The 26,900-nt window shown below is 39.4% G+C and overlaps 1 protein-coding gene across 7 annotated transcripts in view; it reads right to left on the reverse strand.

The window, feature by feature from the left end:
• Positions 1-26,900, reverse strand: part of LOC125460268 (microphthalmia-associated transcription factor-like) — a 287,495-nt gene that overhangs the window by 142,910 nt on the left and 117,685 nt on the right. Inside the window, exon 1 of one of the 7 annotated variants that reach the window (XM_048547523.2) lies at positions 19,967-20,140. The exons of 3 other annotated variants lie outside the window; for them this stretch is intronic. In XM_048547523.2, the coding sequence (XP_048403480.1) occupies positions 19,967-20,022 (56 nt within the window). In that variant the 5' untranslated portion in view covers positions 20,023-20,140. Of the gene's footprint in view, positions 1-12,315; positions 12,388-18,773; positions 18,865-19,966; positions 20,141-26,900 lie in introns of those variants that run through there. 3 more of the 7 variants (XM_048547528.2, XM_048547526.2, XM_048547524.2) reach the window with 3 other exon arrangements.

Here is a 26,900-nt window from a genome sequence, read left to right on the forward strand (position 1 = left end):
TAAATGTTGAAACTGTATCCGCCTCCACCACTTCCTCTGGCAGTTCATTCCATATGTGCACCAACCTCTGTATGAAGAAGTTGCCCTTCAGGCCCCTTTTCAATATTTCACCCCTCACCTTAAACCTATGCCCTATAGCTTTGACTCCCCTACCCCTGGAAAAAGACCTTGGCTATTCACCTTATCGATGGCCCCCATGACTTTATTAACCTTCAGCCTTCGACACTTCAGGGAAAAAAGCCCAGCCTATTCAGCATCTCCCCTTAGCTCAAACCCACCAAATCCCAGAAACATTTCTAAAACTGTGTGTAATCAAATAAGGCAACAGTCAATTATCAGAAGAAACTTGTTGATCATTCTGTTCAAGCCATCTACTTGTAAATCTAGTGTCACAATCTTAAGTGTCGGTTGGGACTCAGAGGGAAAAGGGGCTTCCTGGCAAGCTAGTAGGACAACAGCATCAAGTACACGAGAATACAACTGATCTCCAAACTTGCCTCCAAGTCACATATCAGCCTAACATTGAAACATATCACATATATCATCATCGTAGGGTTAACATCTTCAAATTCCCTACAGTATAGTGTTGCGTGTACAGTATAGTGGGAGTATCTTCACAAAATGAAGTATAGTCATTTAAATTGGCAGCTCACCATAACCTTCAAAGATTGGCATAAACAGCTTTTATGACCCAATGACATTATCTGATCATTACTATGAATATTAAAAAGAAAATTAAGCTGGCTCTTCACCGTTACAAAAATTGCAAAGGAGCCGTTGAATAGCCATAAAAACCCTGGGGATAACAAGTAAGGGCTAAACAGAAATTTATTTTCGTATTCTGACAATCAAAACAGATGCATAATATGCACAAATAAAAAAGAACCATTAATCTCATAGTATTTAATGTATGTGTCAGCAACATAAGGAAGGCCTGCAATCATGTGTTTGATTTAAGCCATTTCTAGAAAAAAAAACTTATATTGATGTCACAGGGCAGTACAGCCAGAAATATTTGTGTCTGTTCCACAAGAAAAGTTAATTTTTTTAAAAATACAAATCACAATGATTTTATACCTTTAATATTAGAGATCAATTTTTAACATGTTATGTGCATTGTTGAAAGAAGTAGTAATGAGCATATATTTCATAAAGTTATGCATTTGTTGAGATTTAGTCAAGCAGGCTAATTTAAACAAGATTGTATTTGTCAATGATTCTGCAAAGGCCATCCATGTTAACATCATCTTACCTGCTCCCTTCAAGGACAAATCTCATGCAGAACTAGACTTCCAGAATTCCCAGAGTGCAAAAGCTTTTGTTGAAGGTCACATTGTTCTAAGTTGTAGCTTCCAATATTTACAGTGTTTACACTGCAGCCAATATGAAGGTCTAACATTATAATGCAAAACACCATAACTGCCATGAAATGTTTATACATAGCTCAATAAAACAAGCTGGAGTCCTACTGTAAATACAAATAGTATAGTTTAAATACAGCTACAAGAGTATTACATTTTTGAAACACTACCATCACACAGGAACAAAACAATTTTTTTTTGACTGCATAGTTCAAATGATAAAGTGTGTTTGCAAAGCAAGAACCTTCAAAACTGTGTACATAGCCTTCAGTTTACTTCAGCAAAAAAAAGGGAACATACAGGATTAGTTCTTATATATCTCAAGTATTTAAAACCACTACTTTTTATTTGATGGTCTATGATCCACATTATTCATGACAAATCCAGACCTAATTATAAAAAAATTTGGATTGTCAAGAGCAATGTTGGAATGGTGACGGGCTTTCCATTCTTCACAAATAGAAAAATGCTGAACCTAAAGTGACAGTCATCTTACAATTTCATAACACCAATTTCTCATACATCCACAGCCAAAAAGAGTCAAAACTCCTAAAACAATTCAACACAAAAATTTGTATTTCATGCAAGACATATCTTAGAAATATGTTTGAAACAAATGAGAAACATGCATTCCGTTAACTGAGGAATCTGGCCTCAGCTTTGCTTCACTTAGTTCTGGCTGTGCCTCTGGCACAACTAAGGTCAGCACTATGTGAAAGAAAACAGCATTGTTTCTGATCACACATTAACAAAAATTCACCAACAAAATGTTGCTTAAAGTGAATCTGGCTTGGAACTCCGTTTGGTCAGGAATCAAGGTTTTGGAATCCTTTCTTCCACGTAATTTTAAAAGTATACTCAGAAATTGATCGCAATGTACATCTTAAATGTTCTTTTACTTGGATAGCAGATGCTACTGTATGATTGATTTTGAATCTCTCTACAGCGTACACATAAAGGGAAATTAGTAGTTTGTACAGATTTTCACAATATTCAAACAATCTAGGAAGGAAATTTTATTGACAGACACGAATATAAAAGAGAATAAGCAGTTCGATCATGTCTTATGGTTTCGTGATTTATACATATAGATAAGGAGAGTCCATACGTGCTTAGTTCTAGAGTGTAAGGTGGCTGTTAATCCTGGAACTGTCGTGGGTCAGTAGACAGATTTGACAAAACATTTACGACTGCAACATTTTCCAAATGATCAAAACTACGTTTGCAGTTATTTGCGTTTTTGGGATCTGCCACTGCATTCCCTATTCCACATTACAGAGGATCTCTCAGGAGGACGAAGGGATGGAAATTATGATTGCCAAGTTTGCTGAGGACACAAGCGTAGGCAGAAAAGCAAGCTGTGAAAGGGACCACAAGACTGCAACAAATGGATAAAGTTAGGTTCAGTGAATGGACAAAGATCTGACAAATGGAGTAAAATGTAGGTGAACGTGAAATGTGTTTATAAGAGTAAAGGTGACTGGAGTGTATAACCATAAAAGATGTCAGCAAAGATTCATTTAATGTCCTTTCACATCCCAATTTATCCTCAAATGTTTCTCTGTTTTTGTAACCAAAAGATAAAAACTGAGGGAGCAGAGTATAAAAGACATCTTCCATGTGAAATTTGACAGAAATTTCCACATCACAAAATGGCCAAGAAAAATAGCTAGAAATACGTGGATTTGTTTTTCAGTTTAAAATTTTCAAAGCTGACTTTTCTTGGTATGAAAGAACCTGTTTAAGTTTGTTAGGGTGTAAAGAAAAAGTCCACTGATACCAGAGAAGAAATTCTAAAGGTGGGTGTTCTCACTGAGTCCAGGAGAAAACAGCTTGCTTGCAATTCTTTCAGAGCTTCTTTCTGTAAAGCACTTACTTTGAATTGAGCTGTTGCTAAAACATATCTGGACATATTAAAGAAAGAATGAAGACCACAAATGGGGTTAACAGGGAGAACCAGAAGGTCCTCAAACTGATGGAATGCCCCTTGCTGAGCTTTTGACATACTTGTCCATTAAATGCTCTAAAAAGGCAAAATATTTTAGATTCTTCTGTGAACAGTATCAAATATTTTTCAACTCAACAACAAATATGTCATGATTTTAATGGGGTAAGCCAGGTGGACCTCATAGAAGATCACAAGGTGGAGAGCTGGGTGAACACAGTAGGCCATGCAGCATCAGAGGAGCAGGAAGGCTGACATTTTGGGCCTAGACCCTTCTTCAGAAATGGGGGAGGGGAAGGGGGTTCTGAAATAAATAGGGAGAGTGGGGGAGGGGGAGGCAGATAGAACATGGTTAGAGGAGACAGAGCAGTCAAAGAGTAGGACATGGAGTCAGTAACGATGAGTGTAGGTGGGGAGGTAGGGAGGAGATAGGTCAGTCCAGGGAGGATGGACAGGTCAAGGAGGTGGGATCAGGTTAGTAGGTAGGAGATGGGGGTGGGGCGTGAGGTGAGAGCAGGGGATAGGTAGGAGGAAGGACAGGTTGGGGGGCGCGGAGGCGAGCTGGGCTGGTTTTGGGGTGTGGTAGGGGAAGGGAGATTTTGAAGCTTGTGAAGTCAGTTCATCCACTTCACCAACACCTTCCACCCCAACCTTAAGTTCACCTGGACCATCTCTAATACCTCTCTCTTCTTCCTGGACCTCTCTGCCTCCATCTCTGGCAACCACCTAGAAACCGATATCCATTTCAAGCCCACCGACTCCCACAGCTACCTAGAATACTCCTCTTCCCACCCACCTTCCTGAAAAAATGCCATCCCCTATTCCCAATTCCTTCGCCTCCGCTGCACCTGCTCCCAAGTGAGGCATTCCACTCCCGTACATCTTAGATGTCCTCATTTTTCAAGGAGCGCAACCTGCCCCCATCAGTGGTCGAGAATGCCCTCGACCGTGTCTCCTGCATTTCCCACAACTCATCTCTCACACCCCCCTCCCCGTAATAAAAACCAAAAGGGAATCCCTCTCATCCTCACATACCACCCCACCAACCTCTGGATCCAACACATCATCCTCCAACACTTTCGCCATCTGCAATCTGAACCCACCACCAAAGACATTTTTCCCTCCCCACCCTTGTCCGCTTTCTGGAGGGACCACTCACTCCATGACTCCCTTGTCCGCTCCACAGTCCCCTCCAGCCCCACCACACCCAGCACTTGTCTCTACAACCGCAGGAAGTGCCACATCTGACCCCACACCTCCCACCTCACCCTCATCTTAGGCCCCAAGAAGACTTTCCACATCAAGCAGATGTTCACCTGCACATCTGCTAATGTGGTACACTGAATCCGCTGTTCCCGTTGTGGCCTCCTTTACATCGGAGAAACCAAACGAAGGCTTGGGGACCGCTCTGCAGAACACCTACTAAACAACTGCACCTCCCTGTCACGAACCATTTCAACTCCCTCTCCCATTCTGCAGATGACAGGTCCTGCAGTGCCACAACGATGCCACCCGAAGTTTTCAGGAACAGCAACTCATATTCCGTTTGGGAACCCTGCAGCCCAATGGTATCAACATGGACTTCACAAGCTTTAAAATCTCCCCTCCCCCCACTGCATCCCTAAACCAGCCCAGCTCATCCCCGCCTCCGTAACCTGTCCTTCCTCCCACTTATTCCCTCCTCCCACCTCAAGCCCACCCCCATCTCCTACCTAACCTCATCCCGCCCCCTTGACCTGTCCATCCTCCCTGGGCTGACCTATCTCCTCCTTACCTCCCCACCTACACTCACCTTTACTGACTCCATCTCCTACTCTTTGACCGGTCTGGCTCTTCTCCACCTATTTCTCCTCTATCCTTCTTCTCTCCGACTCCCCTCCACCCTATTTATTTCAGAACCCCCTTCCCCTCCCCCATTTCTGAAGGAGGGTCTCAGCCTGAAATGTCAGCCTTCCTGCTCCTCTGATGCTGCATGGCCTGCTGTGTTCATCCAGCTCTACATCTTGTTATCTAAGATTCTCCAGCATATGCAGTTCCTACTATCCCTGGACATCATAGAATATGAGTTCTCTGAATTGGGGCTGCTAACCTGGTTCAGGTGGGGAGCCCTGACTGACAGATATAAACAGAAATCTCAGACACCCCGTTCAGTCTCAGAACTGGCTCTGAGGAAGCTGGACCAGGGTCAAGTATTATGCACATGTAAAAATGTGACTTGGTGACGGGATACTGGCCACCATGGAGTTATTTCAAAATACTCTGCTGCTGTTCTTATTTTGGCAATTTCCAGACATCTGCAGTTCAACAGTTTTTTTTCCTCTAACACAACACTATTTCCAGTTGTGTTTCTATTCACAGCAGCCCACATTGATTCCATTTTGAAATGTAACTTGGATTTTTTTTAATGTTGTTGTGGTAAAGTATGATTTTTGTGTATCTGTGAAGGCTCAGCACTGTCATCATGCTCTTCTCACTGTACCCAACTGGGTTCTGATACATAATTGAAATTAAGTTAACATAAAACAATAAAAATAGCAAAATAACAAGTAGAACATTTTTGTTTCAATCTTATAGAAATTAACCTGCATTCACTTTTAGCCTTTATAGGAAGTAACCAGGTTTCCAGGAGCTCCAGCAGACAACAACTAGAAGATATCACTCCTACTACCACTTCAACTATTCCTCAGTACCATTCAGGCCCCAATATTGGCAGATTACCAAAACCCTTCTTAAAGCAGATCATGTTACACATATGTTTCTCACAGAGACCTAAGTGAACATAAATAGAGATACTCAAGGAGGGAGACAATTTGAAACATAAAAAGTTAAAAATAACCTAAATCAGAAACATGGGCAGTCTAGAAATATCAGAAGGGATAATCAAAGCAGTGTTTAACAGCGACTTGCTCATTCATATCTTCAGTGTATTGATTCATTAGGAGCTTACGTGATCTAATGTATAGAAGGGTAGGTACTTTCTAGTTTAATGACAATCGTCTTCAACTAATTACAGGTTATAATAAGAATGAGTTATCTCTTCAACAAATTACAGGTTATAAGAATAGGCTCCACATGACTCCAAAAACAGTTGGGAGGACTGAGCTTCAGGTTTAGACTCCCAGAAAATCTCACTTTTCTCTCCCAAGACCTTATGACATCAGCACAGTAGGTACTGCTTATTGCATTCAATCAGGAATTAATCCTTTCTGATGCTTCCAGACCTTGATTCAGCATAACTGCATGCAGTAAAATATTTTATATGGATGGTGACTTCTAAGTCCTTACAAAGCATTTTGTACCAATCCAAGGGCAACGTAAATAATGTAATCCAACACCTACTAGTTCTTGCAGTGCTCAGTTATCGCCTGCAACTTGGAAAGGGAAAATACAGCAATCATCAAATCATGTACTCCACTGGCAAATGCCATTTTATTAATGATAAACCAATCATGACTTGCTTAATATAATGATCTATTACCCTTGTCAAGAGGAAATTAACAAGTAGAACACTATGTCAATTCCTGATAACGGAAAGCAGGATTCTAGTAGCGAAGAGTTAAGTATGAATGGAGAAAATGCCAGTTTAACTGCAACTTCCATGCATTCAACACCACAAGTTTTTTTTTGCTACTAACAGAATATGTTGAAACTGGAACATAATGTTCAACCTTGACACTGTTTGCAGTTTCTCCAAATCAGTTTCAGTGTGATCAAATATTTCCCATACAAAACTTTATAATTTTGTTATTCAACGATGTGATGATCTGGATATTCCAATTAACAACGAAGTAAGTATATTCACTGCTAACCTCAAAGGAAGCCTCATCAAGAGATCTTGCCTCTTGTAGTGTGCAATTAATTCTAACGTGTCTACTGGGGATTCCCAGCATGAAGCTGTTGTGATTTCATCAAGGTGTGCAAGATGTCAATCACATTAAAGAATTCTCACAGCCAGACAACCAGAAATTGGAGAGTAAGAAAAGAATTAAAGAAAGATCATACACACCCACTGAATTTAAAAAAAGATATTCGATTTAAAAATTGATAATCATAATATGCAACCATTCCATAATTGTGCCACGGTTCCCGTGTACATGCAAGGGCTTTTGAACTGAAAACCATTTTTTTTTAACACCCAAAAGAGATATCAGATTAACTTGCTGCAAAAATAAATCATTTATTACGATGACCACAAAGAAAAATCAGTCTTGGACTAAGAAAAATAGCAGTCCAAAGGGTGGGGATCATCAACCAGAGCTTGTGAGCCAAATTGATGCCCATGTCTTAGCTCGGAATGGGAATCAGCTCCTGAAAGTAGATTCCAGGGATTTGGGTAGGTGATCAAAAGGCAGGACCTCTAAAGCAGTAACCTTAAGATTACTATCATCCTCAAGTTTGAATAAGTATAGAAACAGGACAATTGAACTCGGCTGGAAAGCTCATGTATGATGGTAAGCATCAGATTTCTGGGAATTGGAATTATTTATGGGAAAGGGGGGGAACTATGCAAGCTTGGCAGTCTATACCTGAACAGAATTGGGATGAATATCCTTACAGGGAAATATGCTAGTACTATTGAGGAGGGATTAGATTAGATTGCCCAGGGGATAGAAAGCCAGAAATGGAAAGCAGAAACTTAACAAGTGAGTCTGAAAGGCAGAGGCAGCAGAGGTTAAAAAAAGTATACAGCAGAGGAATCTCAAAAGGTAAGCATGTAAACCCAAGAAGTATGATAAATAAAGCCAATGAGCTGAAGGCTCAAATAGACTGATGGCAGCATAATACTGTGGCTACAAAGGAAACATAGGTTAAAAAAGGTCAAAAATGGCAGCTTAATATCTTTAGATATAGCAATTTCAGGCAAGATACCGAAGGGGGTTAAAAAGTGGGCCTGTAGCATTAGTAGTTTTAAAAAAAGTTACAGCTGTGAGGAGGCATGATGTAATAAATTCAGTATCAAATGCGGAAAATACTAAATAAAAACTGAAAGAATTGAGAATGCTGTAAATCAGAAACAAAAATAGAAATCTCTGGAAAAGCTCAGCAGGCCTGGCAGCATTAGTGGAGAGAAATCAGAGATAACATTTCGACCGAGTCACCTTTCCTCAGAACTGGTAAAGTGAGTTGAGCTCAGAAATAACAAAAGGGGCAGCCACACTGCTAGGAATGTACCTTAAACCCTCAAACAGTGGGAGTGAATTAGAGGAACAAAGACATCAGCAAACTTCTGTGTGGATAGAAAATACGGCAATAATGATGAGCATTTTATCTACACAACTGGCATATTAAGAATGTCACAGGAAGCCAAAAATTGTTGAACTGTATTGCAGATAACTTTTGTAAGCCAGCACGTAACAAGCCCAACAAGGAAGGGGCAGTTTTGTAGATGTCATTTCCACTTCCTTGGACTACAAGAGGATGAAATAACAGTAATTGATCATTTTGGAGATTGTGATCATCATACAGTTAGAAATTATGGAAATGAATAAAGATGGAACAGTGGTAAAAATTGTAAATTGGGGACAGAAAATTTGACAAAGCTGAGTGATGATCTGGCAAAACTGGTCTAGTTACGGAAAGAAAAGTCAGTGACAAATCAGTGGTAGGCATTTAAATGTCAAATTCTATGAGTCGAAGTTTGTCTCCCATAAAGGAAAAAGGTGATCCCATCAAATCTAGAGGTTCTCTGGCTATCCAGATGTACACTGGGAGGGATAAAGCAGAAAAATAGAGTTGATGACAATTTTTTTTTAAAAGTAGCACTTTACTAATCTTAGAGGTTTATAGAAAGTATAGGAATGAAGTGAAAAAGGAGATTAAGAAAGCAACGAGAGGATGCAAGAAGTCTTGGTTGGGAAAATCAAGGAAAATCTAAAAAATATTTTATCAATATATTTGAAGTTAAAGTGAAGAAGGATATGCTAAGTTAGAAAAGTAAAAGTAAGGAGAAGTCATCTACTAGAAGGACTGACCTCGATGAAGTGAATGATTAACCGGATCAACTGTATCCTAGGCTGTTAAATGAAGCCAGGGAGGAAACAGCCAGTGCTCTGAGGAGCATTTCCTCATCCTAACTAGATACAGACAAGAAACTAGAGAATTGGAGCTCTGCATTGTCCTATTATTTGGGAAGGTTGTGGTGGGTTAAGCCAAATAACTACAAGCCAGTCAGTATAACCTCAGAGGTGGGCAAATGGCTTGAATCAATATTGAGATAGGATTAACTGTTACTTGAAAAGAATGGATTAATCAGGAATATTCAGCATGGCTATGTTAACGAATGGTTATGTCTTACCAAGTTATTTTGTGAAACAAGGATGATTGACAAGGGGAGAATAGTTGTTGATGTTTACAGGTATTTTAGTAAGTCATTTGACAAGATCTCGTTACGACAAACTAGTCAGAGAAAATGAAACACATTGAAAGCAGGTGAATGTAGCGTGTTGGAAGGGACATTGCAAAGGCGTGAAAATTGCAGCTATGTGGAAGGTTCTGTTTGGCTAGAGTTTTCTTTCCTCAGAATAGAAGTTGCTGAGGGGTGGCTTAATTGTGGTGTACAAGATGAGGAGCTTGGATAAAATGGTCAGGAAAGGCCTGTTTTCCAAAGTGTAAAGGTCACTTACCAGAGGGCCTCAATTTAAGGTGATTGGTAGAAGGATTGAAGTTAAAGTAGAAGGAAGAAAAACGTCTCATCTCTGGGGTTGATTGATGTCTGGAATTTGATGCTCAGTTTGGTGGTTGAGGCAAAAAAGCTTCAACTCACTGATATGGACGCTGGATCTGCACCTGAAGTGCTGTAACCTGTACGGCTATCAGACAGGTGGATTGTGAGCTGGACATGATGGATTGAATGGCCTCTTTGGATGCTGTAACTTTTCTATGGTATAATCCAAAAATATAACGTTTTTCTCAGGGTCAAACTATTGCTAAACAACGATGATTCAGGTTGCTGTTAAAATCTGAGACAGTTCTGCCTGATTAAACAAGTTATAATTCATAATGGGATCTGATGGGAGAAACACACAGGGGAATTTTTCACCTCATCAACTGATTCACTCATTACAACATGCCTTCTCCAGTTTTCATATCTAATGTTGTAGTCAATAAACTAATGTTCAACCAACTCACAATGAGTTCCTGGCTGCATTTTTTTGTTGAAAGGGTAGATGATCATTTGTTAGCAAGATAGCTCCCTTAGGAATACATCTTCCTTCTCCTGCAGATAACTTGCGTTTTAAAATTTGATGTAAATGTGTAGTGACTGGAAGTGAGCTCAGGTACTCATGTAAGACTATTAAGAAAATCCTTTAGTAAAATAGCAAATCTCAGGTTAGGTCTGTGCACATGATGGGGGAGAGTGTAGATTGTACACATGAACTATTTAACATTGAATGCACCCTCACTCAAAATGTGCGTCTGATATGCATCAGTAATTGACACCAATCATTCCACTATTGGGCCATGGTTTACATGTTCATCAAACAACTTTTGAATGGAGTACATATTTACATTTAAAAATAGAATGAGAAGACAATACAGAGGAAAATACCATAGATTAAACTAAATGGCAGAAAAGAATGAAAAGGTTAAGGAACTGTGGACATTAAGAGAGAACAGTCATACTCTGTTTAAGGTTTCTTGATTGGTAGTTCATGCATCAATAGCAATGGTGTTATTATTTGGAAATGAAATGAAAGTGTAGGTTTCTGCTTCTACCAATGCATAATGATTTACACAATATTGTATAGTGAAAGCCTCAGGTTCTAATCTTTAAAATGGGTCAATCTAATTTGTATCTCCCCTACTTCTGCAATTCCTTGCGTTCAACAGAACATTAAATTAGACATGATAAAAATATTGAATGCTAATTTTAATAATTTTTTAGGCAGATGAAGTTAAAATATGTCCCCACTGTTTTGGTGGCACCGATACCAATACATTGCTCTACTTAGAGTCAAAGGCTCAGAGTCATACAGCATGGAAACAGACCCTTCAGTCCAAGTTGTCCGATCCAACAAGACATCCCAATCTGACCTAGTCCCATTTGCCTGCATTTGGCCCATATCGCTCTAAACTCTTCCTAATCTGTCTAAGAAGAACATGCCAGATCATTTATACGAAAAAATTTGTCTGGAAGTTATTGAACTTAATTCAACATTTCCATTCAGTGTTGACATGTGAGCAGGGCTAGCAACTCATTGCAAAATATCATTGTTAAAAATAGCAATAACAAAACTCTGTCTTTATCATGAATTTTATATCAAGGTGTGGTCAGTATTTATTGTCGTTATACAACAAGGTAGGCTACAGCATTAATTCCATGACCAACTAGAAAAATTGCAGTATATTTCGGTCTAGGGCAGATCCTTTTAAGGAATTAATAACATACTTACCAACTGGCTCACATTAACTAGAACAGCTTTCAAAATAGCAACCAGTTTATTTAACAAGTTGTCATATTTGGTTTTCCAATAACTTTTGTTTTGTTCATTCAAGGAATATGGACATGACTGACAAGGCCAGCATTTGTTGCCCCTCGTTAATTGCCTAGGAACTGATTGGTTTTCTAGGTCATTCCAGGGGCATTAAGAGTATGCCACATTTTCTTGGTTCTGCAGTCACATGGAGGCCAGATCAGGTAAAAATGGTAGATTTCCTTCCCTAAAGGATATGGGCAAACCACTTGGGTTTTTACAACAAATCAATGATAATTGCAATGGTTATTTACTGAAATAATCGGCAGAATTCTCTCCTCCCTGTAATGGCATGGGCTATAGCAGCAAAGCCGGGATAACATCAGAATCCTCAAGACAAAAAAAAACTCAGATTTTCATTAAGCTTTAAATGCTGATTTCAGAATTTCACTATATAATGGCAACTACCTTATTTTCACGTATTTGCATTTCATTAATAGCCCAACTTGCATTATTCACACACCACTTTCAATTCTCCTCTAGTGTCTGAGAAACAAGACTCCTGATTTCCCGTTACGGAAATCCAAGTACATACCTGGTGGTATAAATGTGCCAATTGCTTGTACTAGCCATTGTCCAACAGGTTCTTCATCCCCAAAAATGTTCCTCAGTGCTCCATGGCCAACATCTCCCTTCGCATTTCATCTGCAAATGCTGGCAGTGACAAACCACCAGCCTCACCACTTCAGCATGCCTGCTCCTGTCCAAGAGATGTAACACTTCAGCCCTTCAACACTGAGTCATGGCTCAAAGATACCCATGATTTGTATGCTTCCACAGGTTGCTTTGCAGGTAGGAAACAGACACACACTTCCACACAGGATGCATCTCTTATGGCTCGCGGATTGCTTTCTTAGCCTTCACTCACTTTGTGCTTGGTGGGAGTTGCCAGCCTCTGTATATTTCACATTGCTTTTCTAGTTCACTGGAAGGGGCAGGTGGCTTTTCAGTGTGGGGAGAACTAAGCAGTCAAGGTCACGGACAGTGTGCTATTTTGCTGCATTCCACATCAAAATCACAGCACCACTGGCTTTTATTGCAAGAAAACTGCATGGTCTTCAAGCAAATGTTTATGTCTGAAGTTAAAGGGAGCAGTCCCTAATGTGGTCAAGAGGGTCTAAAGGTTGTTAGGAGATACCGTTATAGTCAGACAGGTGGTTCACCTACTTCCAGTCCAGGGAACTGACCACAATCAGCCCTGCAGATCAAGTATAACCAGTCTAGAGATTACAGGTAGGTTGTCAAGGTGTTGCAGAAACAGTAATCATCCAGGACGAGAGCTGTCTTTTCTCTTGCAATGAGATAAATGGAGGAATTATGTATGATGGAATTGGTGGGAAGAGCAGTTAGTGATGATACACAAATAGCGAAGACTTTGAAGTGTCCCCAGTGTGTGTTTACGAAGTAGGGTAGTCAGGGAGGGTTAGTTATTTGGAAGGATGAAGTGGGTGAACACTGTTGAGTGGACATGATGCATGCCATAGTGCGAGTCATAGTCCATGAGCCATTATGAATATGTGTGTAGTGGCAGACTTAGAGTGAATCATGGCCCTAAGACTGACAGGAAGAAAGATGAAGATGGCTCCTAACACTGCAGGGTACAGAGGATAAGAGATAACAAGGCGTAGAGCTGGATCAACACAGCAGGCCAAGCAGCATCAGAGGAGCACAAAGGCTGACGTTTCGGGCCTAGACCCTTCTTCAGAAACCAAGGTAGAGAAGGCTCTCTGATGAAGGGTCTAGGCCCGAAATGTCAGCTTTTGTGCTCCTGAGATGCTGCTTGGCCTGCTGTGTTCAGCCAGCTCCACACTTTGTTATCTTGGATTCTCCAGCATCTGCAGTTCCCATTATCTCTCTACAGAAGATGTTCCTTTTTGACAAAGGCTGCTTTTGAGCTCCAGACTGACTACGTTTACTGGTGCAACCTCTGCAGTCATCAGCAGAAAAAAAAAATTGGCTTTCTCTCCACCATCCCATCCATCAGCAGCTCCAGGTCACTGTCTATGAAACAGGGTGCACACATTGCTTCCTATACCATGCCCTCAATGATAACAGTCAAGCAACATAGTTGCAGAAGCAGTTCCTGCCTTGCAATGTCTGAATGCTCTACAGCTTCAAAGAATAACAGGTGATCTGATTGAAACCTACGAATACTTACAGTAGATGTAGGAGAACTATTTCACCTGGGTGGGCAGTCTAAAACTTGGGGGCACAATTTACACATCAGAATTCTCTACCACACAGATCTGTAGAAACTCAGTCTATGAGTAAGTTTAGTATGGATTGATAGACTTCTAATTACAGGTGGCATACAGTGTTACAGAGATGGAGTGAATAAAAGGCATTGGAGTGTATGATAAGCTGGATGGCAAGTCAAGCTCAGTGGGCTGAGTGGCTTACTCCAATTCCTATGCCCCTACTAAAATTGAATATGATTTAGTTGCAAATATGAAGGACACAGAGTTGTGGATCAAATCCATATCTATTAATGTTTTCTTTAGCTAGCTGTGCAATTTTGGTTTTGTATCAAAGCTTTCTGCTCTGATTATGCTAACAAAAGGTTGAGTGAGTGTGCAAGTTGATACATGTACACAATTAGTTGTTATTTCATTATGCAGGCAGTTACTTACATAATAAGCTCTAACTTTGAATCACTTCTGTACGAGCAAAATTATTGCTTTATTTTAGATACCTATTACTGCTAATTAGCATGAAAAACAGATTGTGAGACAGTACAAACCATGTTTTTTTTAAACCCTATTTACTCGTTTCTGCTGTTTCATCAATGTTATCACATGAAATTACCTGTTTAGGAACAATATTTTAGAATTAGACCAACATAATTGTGACAGAATTACAATAGGGTTATCAATCAGTTGCCAATTATACAGCTCAATCAGTTTGCCTGTCCATTGATTTGAAACAATGTGGACAATGAGAGATAGCTGACACACCAAATAATAAAATGTGGAGCTGGATGAACACAGCAGGCCAAGCAGCATCTTAGGAGCACAAAAGCTGACGTTTTGGGCCTAGACCCTCATACCAAAGACTATTTTTTCTACTGCCAGTGTCAAAACTGTGCAATGTAAAGACTGCTATCTCCCAGCATAATTTAAATAGTAACTGGTTAATAGTTATTCATTACTCATTGTACATGTGATCTCAGTACTTAAATCAGGTTTGTTTCTAGGGTTAAATCAGCAACTTCAGAGAGAAAACTGAGTTCCAAATTCCATGCTAACAGAACAGTTCTTGCCAGAGTTGAAGACTAGGTCACAGTCTGTGCTACTTGCAACTTGAACAGATAATGTGACTCAGCACAGATTACATGTAAACAATGCTCTCAATATTCGGTGATGCAGTCCCTCAAATTGCTAAGTACTAGTTTAGAAGATAAAAAAGCATCAAAACAAAAAGATTGAAATTTCAGAGTAAGTCATTAGGATAGAAGCCAACTCAATGACACTTAACAGAGTAAGGTAGACAACAGAGATAATAGGAACTGCAGATGCTGGAGAATCCAAGATCACAAGGTGTGGAGCTGGATGAACACAGCAGGCTAAGCAGCAACTTAGGAGCGGGAAAGCTGACGTTTCGGGTCTAGATCCTTCATCCCGAAACATCAGCTTTTCTGCTCCTAAGATGCGGCTTGGCCTTCCGTGTTCATCTATCTCCACACCTTGTGATCTCAGGTAGGCAAATGATGCTATAGTAAGCACTGGGAATTTGGAATGCAACTGCCTGATATAGCTAGAAGGAAGTTTGCCTTAGAATGACCCTTCCTCAGAACGGAATTAACTGATTAACTGTTCCAATATAGCAACATCCCATAAACATACCTTAGTAAAATAGACTGTCTCACAATCAATTCTAGAAGCAGGAGGAGAACCCCAGCTTTAACTGTAACAAGGAAAGGAATAAGGGCTTCCAAATTCAGCTTCAAGACCCCAGCAACTGCTGAAAACTAAAACTAAAGATCCTGGTTCTGTGGGAGTTTCACACCACCCATTCAGGCTGCTTCTACAGTTCCAACTTTAAAAAAAACCCAAGGCCTCACAAGCTATTTGCTTTTTTGGCTTTGAGCATACCACTCAGTACCTCTGTCTCAACCTTTCTTCAATAAAGCCAGGACAAAGTACATCTCTTAAAGCCATTATATCACACCAATGTACCTCAGAGAAACTGGACGATGCTGATTCCCAACTTGAAAATTGAGCAGTTGCCTGTGGATGTAGCACAACGCTTTTTTCGCTAGGCCTTTATCTTAAGGACCATGCACCAACATCTCATCACATGCTCCTTCTACAGCAATGCCTCTGCCCTTCACCCATGGAAGTGAACATCGCTCACCACAGGATCACAGTCAAACTTGGAATAACTCATAACGCACATCAGCAACCTACCCTTGGAGCCTATGGGCACCTTAAGTTGTAACACTCCAGCCAGATCACTCTGCATAAAGGGACACACGCTTATCTCCTGCATCTGCATAGGATACATTTTATAGCTCTCTGCTTTCTTTCTTGGCATTCACTCACTTGGTTCTTACTTGGAAACTCAAGGCACCTTACTTACCTTGTCTTTTAGTACACTGGTGTGTGAATGAGAACCTTGAGAATCTCTCGTTTGCCTGGATCTTTAGTGTAGACAGAAAAGCAGACAGCATGCCATAGCTGTCAGGGATGAATAGTCAAGCTGTTGACACATTGCTCATCAGCATCATGCTATATCATAACTATAGCAATTGGCACCAGCTGAAATGGCAAAAACACTGTTTGTACTTCAACCAAATTGCCACATCTGAAAGCCAATGGGGAATGGTCTTTAGTGGAGTGAAGGGGAACTATGATCAGTCCAGTATTGCCACATTACTCAGTCAAGCAAATTGTCAGATTGCAGTCCAGGGAATTGGTCAGGCACTCACTATGATGGGTCTCAGATTTTTGTCCTTGTAGTCTGGGGGTTCAGGGGTGGTTGGTCTTGCAGGATAAATCTTACCAGGCCGCAGATCACAGGTCAGTCAGTCAAGGAACTTTGGAAATATCAGCCCAGGAGCAGGGCTGTGCTCAGTTGGAGCTATCCATATGCATGATACCAGGGGATGAGCCACAATCAGTCCAGGAGGTTTGGCCAATAAACATCGAGGGGGCTTATCAGAGGACAGTCCGTACAACGTAGTAGAAAATGAGAAACTCCTGTCTGGGGATGGCTGCCTTATGCTCTGATACAGAATGGATAATGGCAGTAGAGAGGGACAACTCCAAATATAATGATCAAATCTGACAAAGCACTGGAGGGCACAGGGTACTGAGGGGATGCAGGAAAGAGATGGCACTTTAAAAATGTGCATCACCCTGGCTTCAATGGAGGACAATGGATACAGTAAGGGCTAAAGAGAAAATGTGCCATTTTCAACCAAACTTCAACTGTGCAATAAGACAAATGGCTGTCAACACATTCATAATGGACAAGGTTTCAACTTTTTTTTGATCTGCCAGGTTACACCGTACATATGTGTGTTATGAATCAGTGTGCACTCCAATGTTAAGCACAGAGATAGAAGGAACATTTGCTTCCAAAAGAAGTGTGTATGAATGAATTAATATTGAAGTGGCAGCCAAAACTGGACAACTGCATAATAACTGGATGGCAGTGACGCCCTTGTCAACTAGTGATAGTAGTATCTTAATGTTAACTGTTGGTTGTAGGTGTCCTTGTTGCACATGAGTCAAATAGTGCAGAAATTGCATCTTCACACTCTAAACTATTTGCTGCTCTAAAACTGTGCTTCACTCGAAGATATTTCTAATTCAGTAATGCAAAATAGGTGAACTAATCTCTGATTAAAATTTTGGAAGTACAGAAAGATGTCTTATAAAGATTTTAAAATCATTACATGTACACCTATTTCTAAAAATAAGCCTGTAGCAATCTAAGAGCATCTTCACACATGACACTTCTCTTGTTTCAATATAAAGGAGAGAAAGAAAGAAAAACTAGAAATATTCTGCATTTAATTTGGGCTTTAATTAGGTAATGACTGCAAGTACTTCAGTCCACCAAATGCACAAATCAGCTAAGTTGCATCCTGCAGAAAACAGGAACAGCATCTACTTTCCAATTCTGTGTTTCTGTTACACCAATCATACAGCAGCTCAAGGCATGACTGAATCTAATTTCTACATTTTAAGAATCATTGGAGTTCTGAAGCTGAAAGTAACATGAAAATGTGTTTAAATCATCAAGACATTGAGGTTATAAAAAGGCGCTGAAAGAAGAATGATGTAGTCTCCACTAAATCACTTATAAAAAAAAGTCACTTCAAATTCTCAACAAAAAAGTTCCAATAACATAACACTAATCACCAGGTCACTGAAAGAACCCCAAGAATAGCTTATGTGTGAAAAATATAGGCTACCTTAAGTCTGAGTTCAAGAAAAACACTCAGTTCACTTAGATATCCTTCGTCTTGATAGAACACAAAAAAACAGCAATATTATTAGTGCTACCATTTGGTTGAAAGGACTTCCTGATAGCTCACAATATCAGATGAATAAATGGCTGTTAAATCAATAAACAATTGCTGAAACACAATGAAGATATAACTTTCTAAGTTTCAGTGTCTATCTAGACTACAAATCAACAGCAGGAAGATATTTCAGATCTATGACATGGATATTAATAGCCACTGGGAACAATCTGTGGATGTATATTTGAAATTGTTGCACGCAAAAAGCGGCTTGTCTATAATTTCTGCAGTTCCGTGCAGGTGATTGAAAGCAATTTCACTGTTAACAAAAGGGGTTGCTAATGGAACAACAGTCACTGGGGGGAAAAAAATAGGTTAACATACTCAGGTAAAATGTCTGAATCATTGCCATCATACCCTCCTAGAAAGTGCAATCAACCCATTGGTGGTGGATTAAGTACATCAACACAGGGGAGGACTCAATTCTGGCCTGATTCATTCAAGATTAAAGTTGTACTCACCTTTAATTGAGTATCTGATCAATAGCGTGAAGAATGAGCTTAACTAAAGCAAGTGGGGATAACCTCTCTACCAAGCAGGAAACTAAAATTTGAAGGTTTCCATTAACAGTGTTTTCGCTTTTAAAAATGGTCCACAAGTGTAAGGAGAAACAATGATTTACTTTACCTGGAACAAAGAACTAAGTAGATGTTGAACTCTAATTCTACAGTTCTACAAGACAGCATGTGACATTTTCCTATAATATGACTTTTGCTTCACTTATAATTCATGCGTAAGTTCGTTTTTGACAATTGTTTATTTAGTAAGTGCTTTAAATATTATATCTTGCATTCTGTTAAGTCCCACAGCATCAAAAAAATCTAGATAACAATGGCGCGCTTTTATTTTACACAATCTTAATGTACTTATCCTAAGTGAGTTACTGGGGCTGTACTATCACAAGATGATGTTAATCCAGTTCAAGAAAACCTTTGCTTTTGATCCATGACCACTCAGTAAATAATTAATAAGTTGTACTGCTGGCTTTTTGCTTTGGTATGAACTTCATAATCGACTGCAATGATGATTCGCTTCACTACTCTTTTTCGGAAAAGGAAATTTTTTCAAATATCTAAACTCTAGCAGCATGAAATATTAAAATATGCGTTAAACCTTCACGTTTGCCTAGAGCATAGACCTGACAATACATCCTCCGATCTAACTGACAGTCACAATTTTGCTGCTATACATCTCCAGTTTTGATAATTTCAGCGTTTTACAATCTTGTACAAGACAAAGACTTGAACTGAACTCATTAGCAGACATTACTATACAGCCAACTAAAATGTTTGAAATTTTTGAGCTCACACCAACGTATTTAAATATTTATATTTAGCTACGTTCTCACTGACGAATGTAATGTGTTGTGTACAGACACATTTACTGGACAGTCCAAAAGATTTGGGAACAAGAAGTATTAGTAAATTGATAATAGTCATGAAAAAGACAAAACTGCGAAGGAGACTCATTTAAATACCAAAATATCTATTTGCAACACATTGCCAAGCAAGACTGAAAATAATTATACTTGCAAATTCTAAGTGATTTTTAAACTCTCTCAACCTGTTTCTACATAAAGCTCTTGCCTGAACATATTCCTAAGCAGATTTTGTTTTAAATTTGCAATGGAAGATTTTTTACATGTTGTACTTACATGTAAAAGCTCTGGAATGGGCATGGTCTGAACATTTGCACTCCAATAGCCTCCATGATTTTTTCCCCTGAAAGGTGTTCTGCAAGCCCTTGGAGAACAGTGAAAGTCAAACTCTACGGCAGTATGTGTGTCACTGGGGGTGGCTCCAGATAAGGCCCTGGCAACTCCAATCCTAGCAGAGCTCTGTGCCTAAGTAGTGCCTACTGTCTGTCTGCAGCACTCGACCTGTTCAATCCAGCACCTGCATGTGACACAATGGGCTGGCTCTACTAGACTGCAAATTTATGTCTGCACATATCATCAAAAGAATAATTTCACACATCATCACCACCACCACTGAATACATAAACATAATTCTTGTCAAATAAATTAATATATAAACATAATGCTAGTCAAATAATGCTCTCCATAGTGTACACATCGTGATCAAATTCAGAACTAATACTGCTGCAAGCGGAGTAAACCATCTAGTTTGTAAGTACGGCAACTCTTCTATATTTTTATGATCATAGCAAACATGTGAGTAACCAGCTAAATTCCACCGTTGTCATCACAGAGTGGGAAAGAGAAAGTTTTGATTATTTGACTAAAGATTTTTTTCAGCTTTCCATAACAAAACGTTATTTTCATAGTGTATGACTATATTATTACCATAATGTTGTTCAAGGAGGAAGGGGGGGGGAAATCAAACTTGAAGCACAAACAGAAACACATCAACTGGTGGATTTCAATGTTAATCAAGTGCCATCGTTGTTTTTCCTTCTTTTCCGCAGTCACCAAAACAGCAGAGTCAGAATCAAGCTTGGATAATTTTAACAAGCCAAGGCAGGACAGCAAAATACAAATGTGGAATATGAAGGACAGCAAATAGCAGGAAGGGACAGAGAGAAGAAATCCAAGAATATAACAGCAGTCAAGACTTGATGCAACAAAGAATACAAAAGAAAACAAACCTAAACACTATCTGAATATGCACAACATTTACAACAAAGTCAACGAAATGATAGCACACTTCAGAGAATATATGTGATTTGATAGTCTTACAGGGATGTGGCAGTAGGATGAAAAAGATTAAATGATGACTATTTTGGGGTTTAAAACATTCAAAAAAAGATAAGAAGTGAGGGAAAGTGGAGGCGAAGCATTCCTAATCAAAGATGGGATTGGTGTGTTAGTTACAGATTATCTTGATTCTGGAGATCAATTTGTAGAGATGAGGGATTTGGGCAGAGATAAGGAATAGTGAATGAGAAGGACTTACAAGCCACTGAGGGATGTAGGACAGATCAAACTAGATAAAATTTTGAACGTTTGTGATCAAGGGATGGCAATAGTTATGGGTGATTTTGATCTACACACAAACTGCAAAAATAAAATTGATAATAGTTGTCTTGATTAGGAATTCACAGAACGCTTTTAAAATAGTTTTTTGCAACAGTATGTTCTTGAAGTGACCAGTTAGCAGATTACAGCAGACTCATTACATAGTATTATGATGTAATTAATTAATGACCTCAATAAAGGCGTCTGAGTAGCAAGGATTGCAATATGACTGAAATTTACATCCAGTTTAAAAGGAAGAGGAATGGGTCTAAGACTAGTATTTTAAAATTTAAAAAGGCTTGTATATGGGTGAAAAATAGCTACCATAACTAACCCTTATATATAAGAAAGAAACAAGCCAGAAAACAAGAAACTATTCACCAGTTAGTTTATCGTCTGTCATGGGAAAACTGTTACATTGATCATTAAGGAGGTCATAACCAGGCCCTTTCAAGTACTGAAGGTAAACAGGAAGACTCAGGGTGGTTGTGTGGAAGCAAAACAATGTTTAACTAATTTATTGGAACTCCTTGAATGACTGACATGTTGTGAATGAAAAGAAGCCTACTGAAGCGCACCATATGGATTTTCAGAAGGCATTTGACAAAGTTCCACAGAAAGGACTATAGCACAAAGTAGGAGTTCATGTTATACAGGTAACATAATAGCATGAATAGGAGATTGGCTGGTAGGCAGGAAATAGAAAAAAAATGTATAAATGGGTGATTAAGGCTGTCAGCAATGTGGCCACTGGAGTCCACACTAGGCCCCCAATGTTTTTTCACTTATATCAGTGACTTAGATGAGGGGATTGAACTCATGGTGGCTAACGTTGTAGATGTCAAAAGATAGCTATGAAGGTATCTTGTGAAGATTACCTAACAAGGATAGAAACAAACAGATATGGATAGGTTGAGGGAGTGTGCAAAAACCTGGATGGAGTTTAATGAAAGAAAAGGTGAAGTTCTTCACTTTGGGGGGGGGAAAAAACAAAATATTACTTAAATGCAAAATGACTACAGAATTGCAATGCGCACAGTGATCTAGGTACTCTGCTGTCTGAGTCTCAAGAGGCTACCATGCAAGTACGGCACACAGTCAGGAAAGATAATGGGATGCTAATCTTTATTACAAAAGGGACTGAACATAAAAGTGAGAATAGTCTGCCTCAGTTAAGCAGGGCATTGGTAAGACCACATCTCAAATACTACGTATAGTTTTGGTCTCTTTATTTAAAGGAAGGATGTAAAGTTATGAAAGGCAGTTCAAAGGGAGTTCACTAGATTGATATTGAAATGAGTGTTTGTCTTATGAGGAATGCTTGGACAGTTTATTTCCACTAGAGTTCAGAAGAGCAAGAGATGATTTGATTCAGGTTTATAAGACCTTGAATGATCTTGACAAAGTGGACATGGAAAGGATGTGTACTCTTGTACATGACTCCAGAGCTAAGGGCAGTACTTTAAAATGAGATGTTGCCTTTTTAAGGAAGTGATGAGAGAATTTTTTTCAAGAGTCTGAGAGAATTTGGATCTCTCTGCCTCAGAAGGCTGTGAAAACATGGTCATTTAATATTTTTACGGTAGAATTATATTAATTCTTGTTTGACAAGCGAATCAAAAGTTATTTTGAGGTGGGTGGGAAAATGAATTCATAATACAAACAAATAGACCTTGATATTATTGAATGGGAGAGGAAGCACAAGAAGCTGAATGGTGTATTTCTGTGCCTAAATCATACGTTTGTACATTTCAGTGCTTTATTTTTTTCTTAGATTTCCAGGTATTTACAATTATTCATTTTGGGGTTTTTTCCTGCTTATTGTGAATTTTTTCCAAATTCACATATTCTCCACCTAAAACTCAAATAATCACACCGTCAATTTATTACCTAAGTTAACATTATTTAAACTTTGGAGCACACCTAGGTTTATGACATTTTTTTAAAAAATGCTGCAATATTTAACAGATTAAAGCAATTACGATGAATTTCAATTGCACTGGCTTAAGGCAAAACAAGTTAGAATTACATCGATAGCTGCATTTGCTAGCGGCCTTCTTGTGGACTAATGGTGCTGTGAATACCTGTAGACGGGAGGCTTGGGCTCAAGTCCCACCTGCTTCAGAGTTATGTAATAACATCTTGGAACAGGTTAATTAGAAAACATTTTTTTTTAAATCTGCATTTGCCGACTTAATGTGAAACAAAAATTACTCATTATTGTGTGCTTAATGCCAGAGCAAAAGATAGACTCCTCAGAAATAAACTACCACACATAAATAGAAATTGGTCAGTTCCAAAGTGGTTACAATTACACAACTTTTTAAAATTAAATACAATTCTTCAACATTCCTTTATCAATTTAAGGTGCATCCTTAATTGATATTTGTAATCCAGATCTTTACATGTTGACCATAAATTGATTGGTGCTTACTGTTTTCTACAATAATTTTCTAATAGAATATTTTGCAGGGACAACATCATTTTTATGACCTGACTGAGATCCTAACACTCACCAGGCCTGATGTTAGATGTTCAACAGAAGACGTTGAAAATCACATGTTAAGAAGTGATGAAATTTTGAAGAAAATAGCAATTTAATGTTATTCCTGAAATATTGATAGCCTTTACGTAGACATCTGTCATTGGTGCATGCATTTCATCCTTTGTAAAGGCATCATAGGGAATACGAATGGCAGCAACATTCAGACATTAGCAGAATAAATGTGATAGCAACAAACTTTGTCAACGGATGAAGCAAAATAATAACTATCATTAGAAGCCTGGCAAAACTGGACACAATGCTGTATAGAGTGAAAATTTCAGCATAATTTATCACCACCCAGAGATCTATTTTAAAACATGCTTTTCAGGTGCAACCAAACCAAAAAAATCTACTTGTGACAAAGATACGTTTCTTCTTGCTCTAGATTTTGATCAGAATAATTACGAGGTGCAAAACCTCATTTTAACTGCATTTTTACTCAATGTTCAACAGTCACTGAATGCTGAGCACTCCATCAGTGCCTCCAAATTTTCTACTGGAAGTACACATACATTATTTACAAAGAGACTAAACTTATTCTACCAACTGGCTGTACATCAAACGTTCATGATGTGTAAACATTATTTCACTTGCATCAGTAATGAGTGACAGCATGACCTAGCATACATTTCTTGAAGACTTGTGTCAACTTCACGTACATCAAAAATCAAAAGCAGTTAAAGTGGAACCGCTATATCGGTGAATAAGATTGCTATCTACTTTTATTTGGAGAAAGATAAGTACTGACGCCAGTACCGTACGTATAAACTTTGTCATTAAAGAGGTTAACATCAAGAGAAGGCAAACATATGCAGAAATAATACGAAGGTTGGAGGTTTTACAAGAAATGGTACAAATGCAAAACGCTTTAAAGTTTGAATGATTTTTAAGTATTATCTGAACATGTAAACTGGCTAAACCTTATAACTAACCCTATTTTTTTAAAATATAGAATTCATAAAATCAAAGAATCCCTATAGTGTGGAAGCAGGCCCTTCAGCTCAACAAGTCCACACCGAACTTCAGAGCATCCCACCGGGGCCCATCCCCCTGTACTCACCTGATTTACGCATCCCTGAATACTATGGGCAACTTAGTATGGCCAATCCACCTACCCTGCATGTACCCTACATATTTGAATTGTGGGAAGAATCTGGAGCACCCAGAGGAAACCCATGCAGGCACTGGGAGAACGTGTAAAGTCCACACATACAGTCACCCAAAGGTGGAACTGAACCCAGGTCCTTGGTGCTGTGAGGCAGCAGTGCTAACCGCTGAGCCACAGTGCCACCCCAACTCAGAGCTAATGAGCTACAATAGTTCATTCAAACTGTATAACATTGATGTCAGGTTCTTTAAATTTATTTCACTATCACATAATTATGTAGGTTATCCAAGATATTGTGTATATTATACAAGAACTTGTTTTTAACTCATTCAGATCACGTGAGCTTCATTGGCTGAGGCCATATTCATACTCAGCCCCAGTTTCCCTATAGCAGATGATCATTACAGCGTTCCTAAACCACTGCAGTCCATTTGGTACAGGTACATCCATAGTGTTACCGGGACAAAGTTTCAAAATTTTGATTCAGTGACAGTGAAGGAATGGTGATATATTTCCAAATCAGTATAGTGTGTGTTTTGGAGGGGAGCTTGTGGATGGCTGTGTCCTCATTTATCTGACAGCCTTGTCCATCTAGATGATTGTAGTCACAGGTTTGAAAGGTGATAACTAAAGACCCTTGGTGAATTTCTGAAGTGTATCTTGTAGCCAGTACACACTGCCATTACTGTCCATTGGTAGTTGAGGGCATGAATGCTTGTGGAAGTAGTGCCAATCAGATAGCTGCTTTGCCCTGAACAGTGTCAAGCTTCTTGAATGTTGATGGAGCTGCACTCATCCAGCCAAGTAGCAAGTATTCCATCGTACTTGTGCCTTCTAGTAAGTGGGTAGGCTTTCGGGAGACAGGAGGGTGAAATAGTTGCTGCAGGATGGCTACCCTTTTCCTGTTTCTGTAGGCACAGTATGTAGATGGCTAAGCCAGTTAAGTTTCTGGTCAATGGCACTCCAGGATATCGATTGTGGGAGATTCTGTGATGGCAATGCTATTGAATGTCAAGGCCAATGGTTATTCTCTCCAGTTGGAGATGGCTGTTGTCTGCCACTTGTATTTTACTTCTGATACTTGCCCACTTATCAATTCAAGCATGGATATTGTCCGGGTCTTGTTGCATTCAGAGATGAAGTACTTCAGTATCTGTGGAACTGCAAATGATGCTGAATATTGCACAATTACTTTTGACAGTACGCTGATGAAGATGTCTTTGATGGAACAGTTGAAGATGGTTGGGTCAAGGACACCTCCCTGAGGGTCTGTGCTTAGGAGCTCCTGTAGCACAGTGGCAGTGTCCCCACCTCCAGGCCAGATGGCCTAGGTACAAGTTCTGCCCTCTCCAGAAGTGTGTAATAACATCTCTCAACAAATTAACAGATTAAATACCTATCTGGAGAAACACCTATGGTGATGTGCTTGGATTCAGATGACTCAACTCCAACAAGCACAACTTTCTTTCCAAGAGACTTTTGTATCTGGTTCATGTTGGCTTTGATTTTGCTCAGGTTCCTTGATACCACACTTAGTCAAATGCTGCTTTAATGTCAAGACAGTCTGTCTAACTTCATCTCTGGATTTCATCAACTTACTGATGATTGACAGTAAACTGGATGGGGCTGCAATTGTCCTGGTTGGATTTGTCCATTTTGTTTTGTTTCCAGGGCATACCAGAGCAATTTTCTACATTGCCAAGTAGATGTCAATGTTGTACCTGTCCTGGAACAATCTGGCCACAGGGTGTGGCAAGTCTGGAGCACAGGTTTTCAGTACTATTGCTGGAATATCATCAGGTCCAATAGCCTGTGCAGTATTCAGTGCTTTCACCTGTTTCTTGATCTCATGGAGTGAATTGAACTGGCTGAAAACTAGCATCTGTGAAGCTGGGGACCTCTGGAGGAGGCTGAGGTGGATTGTCCACTTGGCTCTTTTAGCCGAGGATCATTGCAAA

The sequence above is a fragment of the Stegostoma tigrinum genome, chromosome 11 (assembly GCF_030684315.1).
Source record: "Stegostoma tigrinum isolate sSteTig4 chromosome 11, sSteTig4.hap1, whole genome shotgun sequence".
In the NCBI taxonomy this organism is placed as follows: Eukaryota; Metazoa; Chordata; class Chondrichthyes; order Orectolobiformes; family Stegostomatidae; genus Stegostoma; species Stegostoma tigrinum.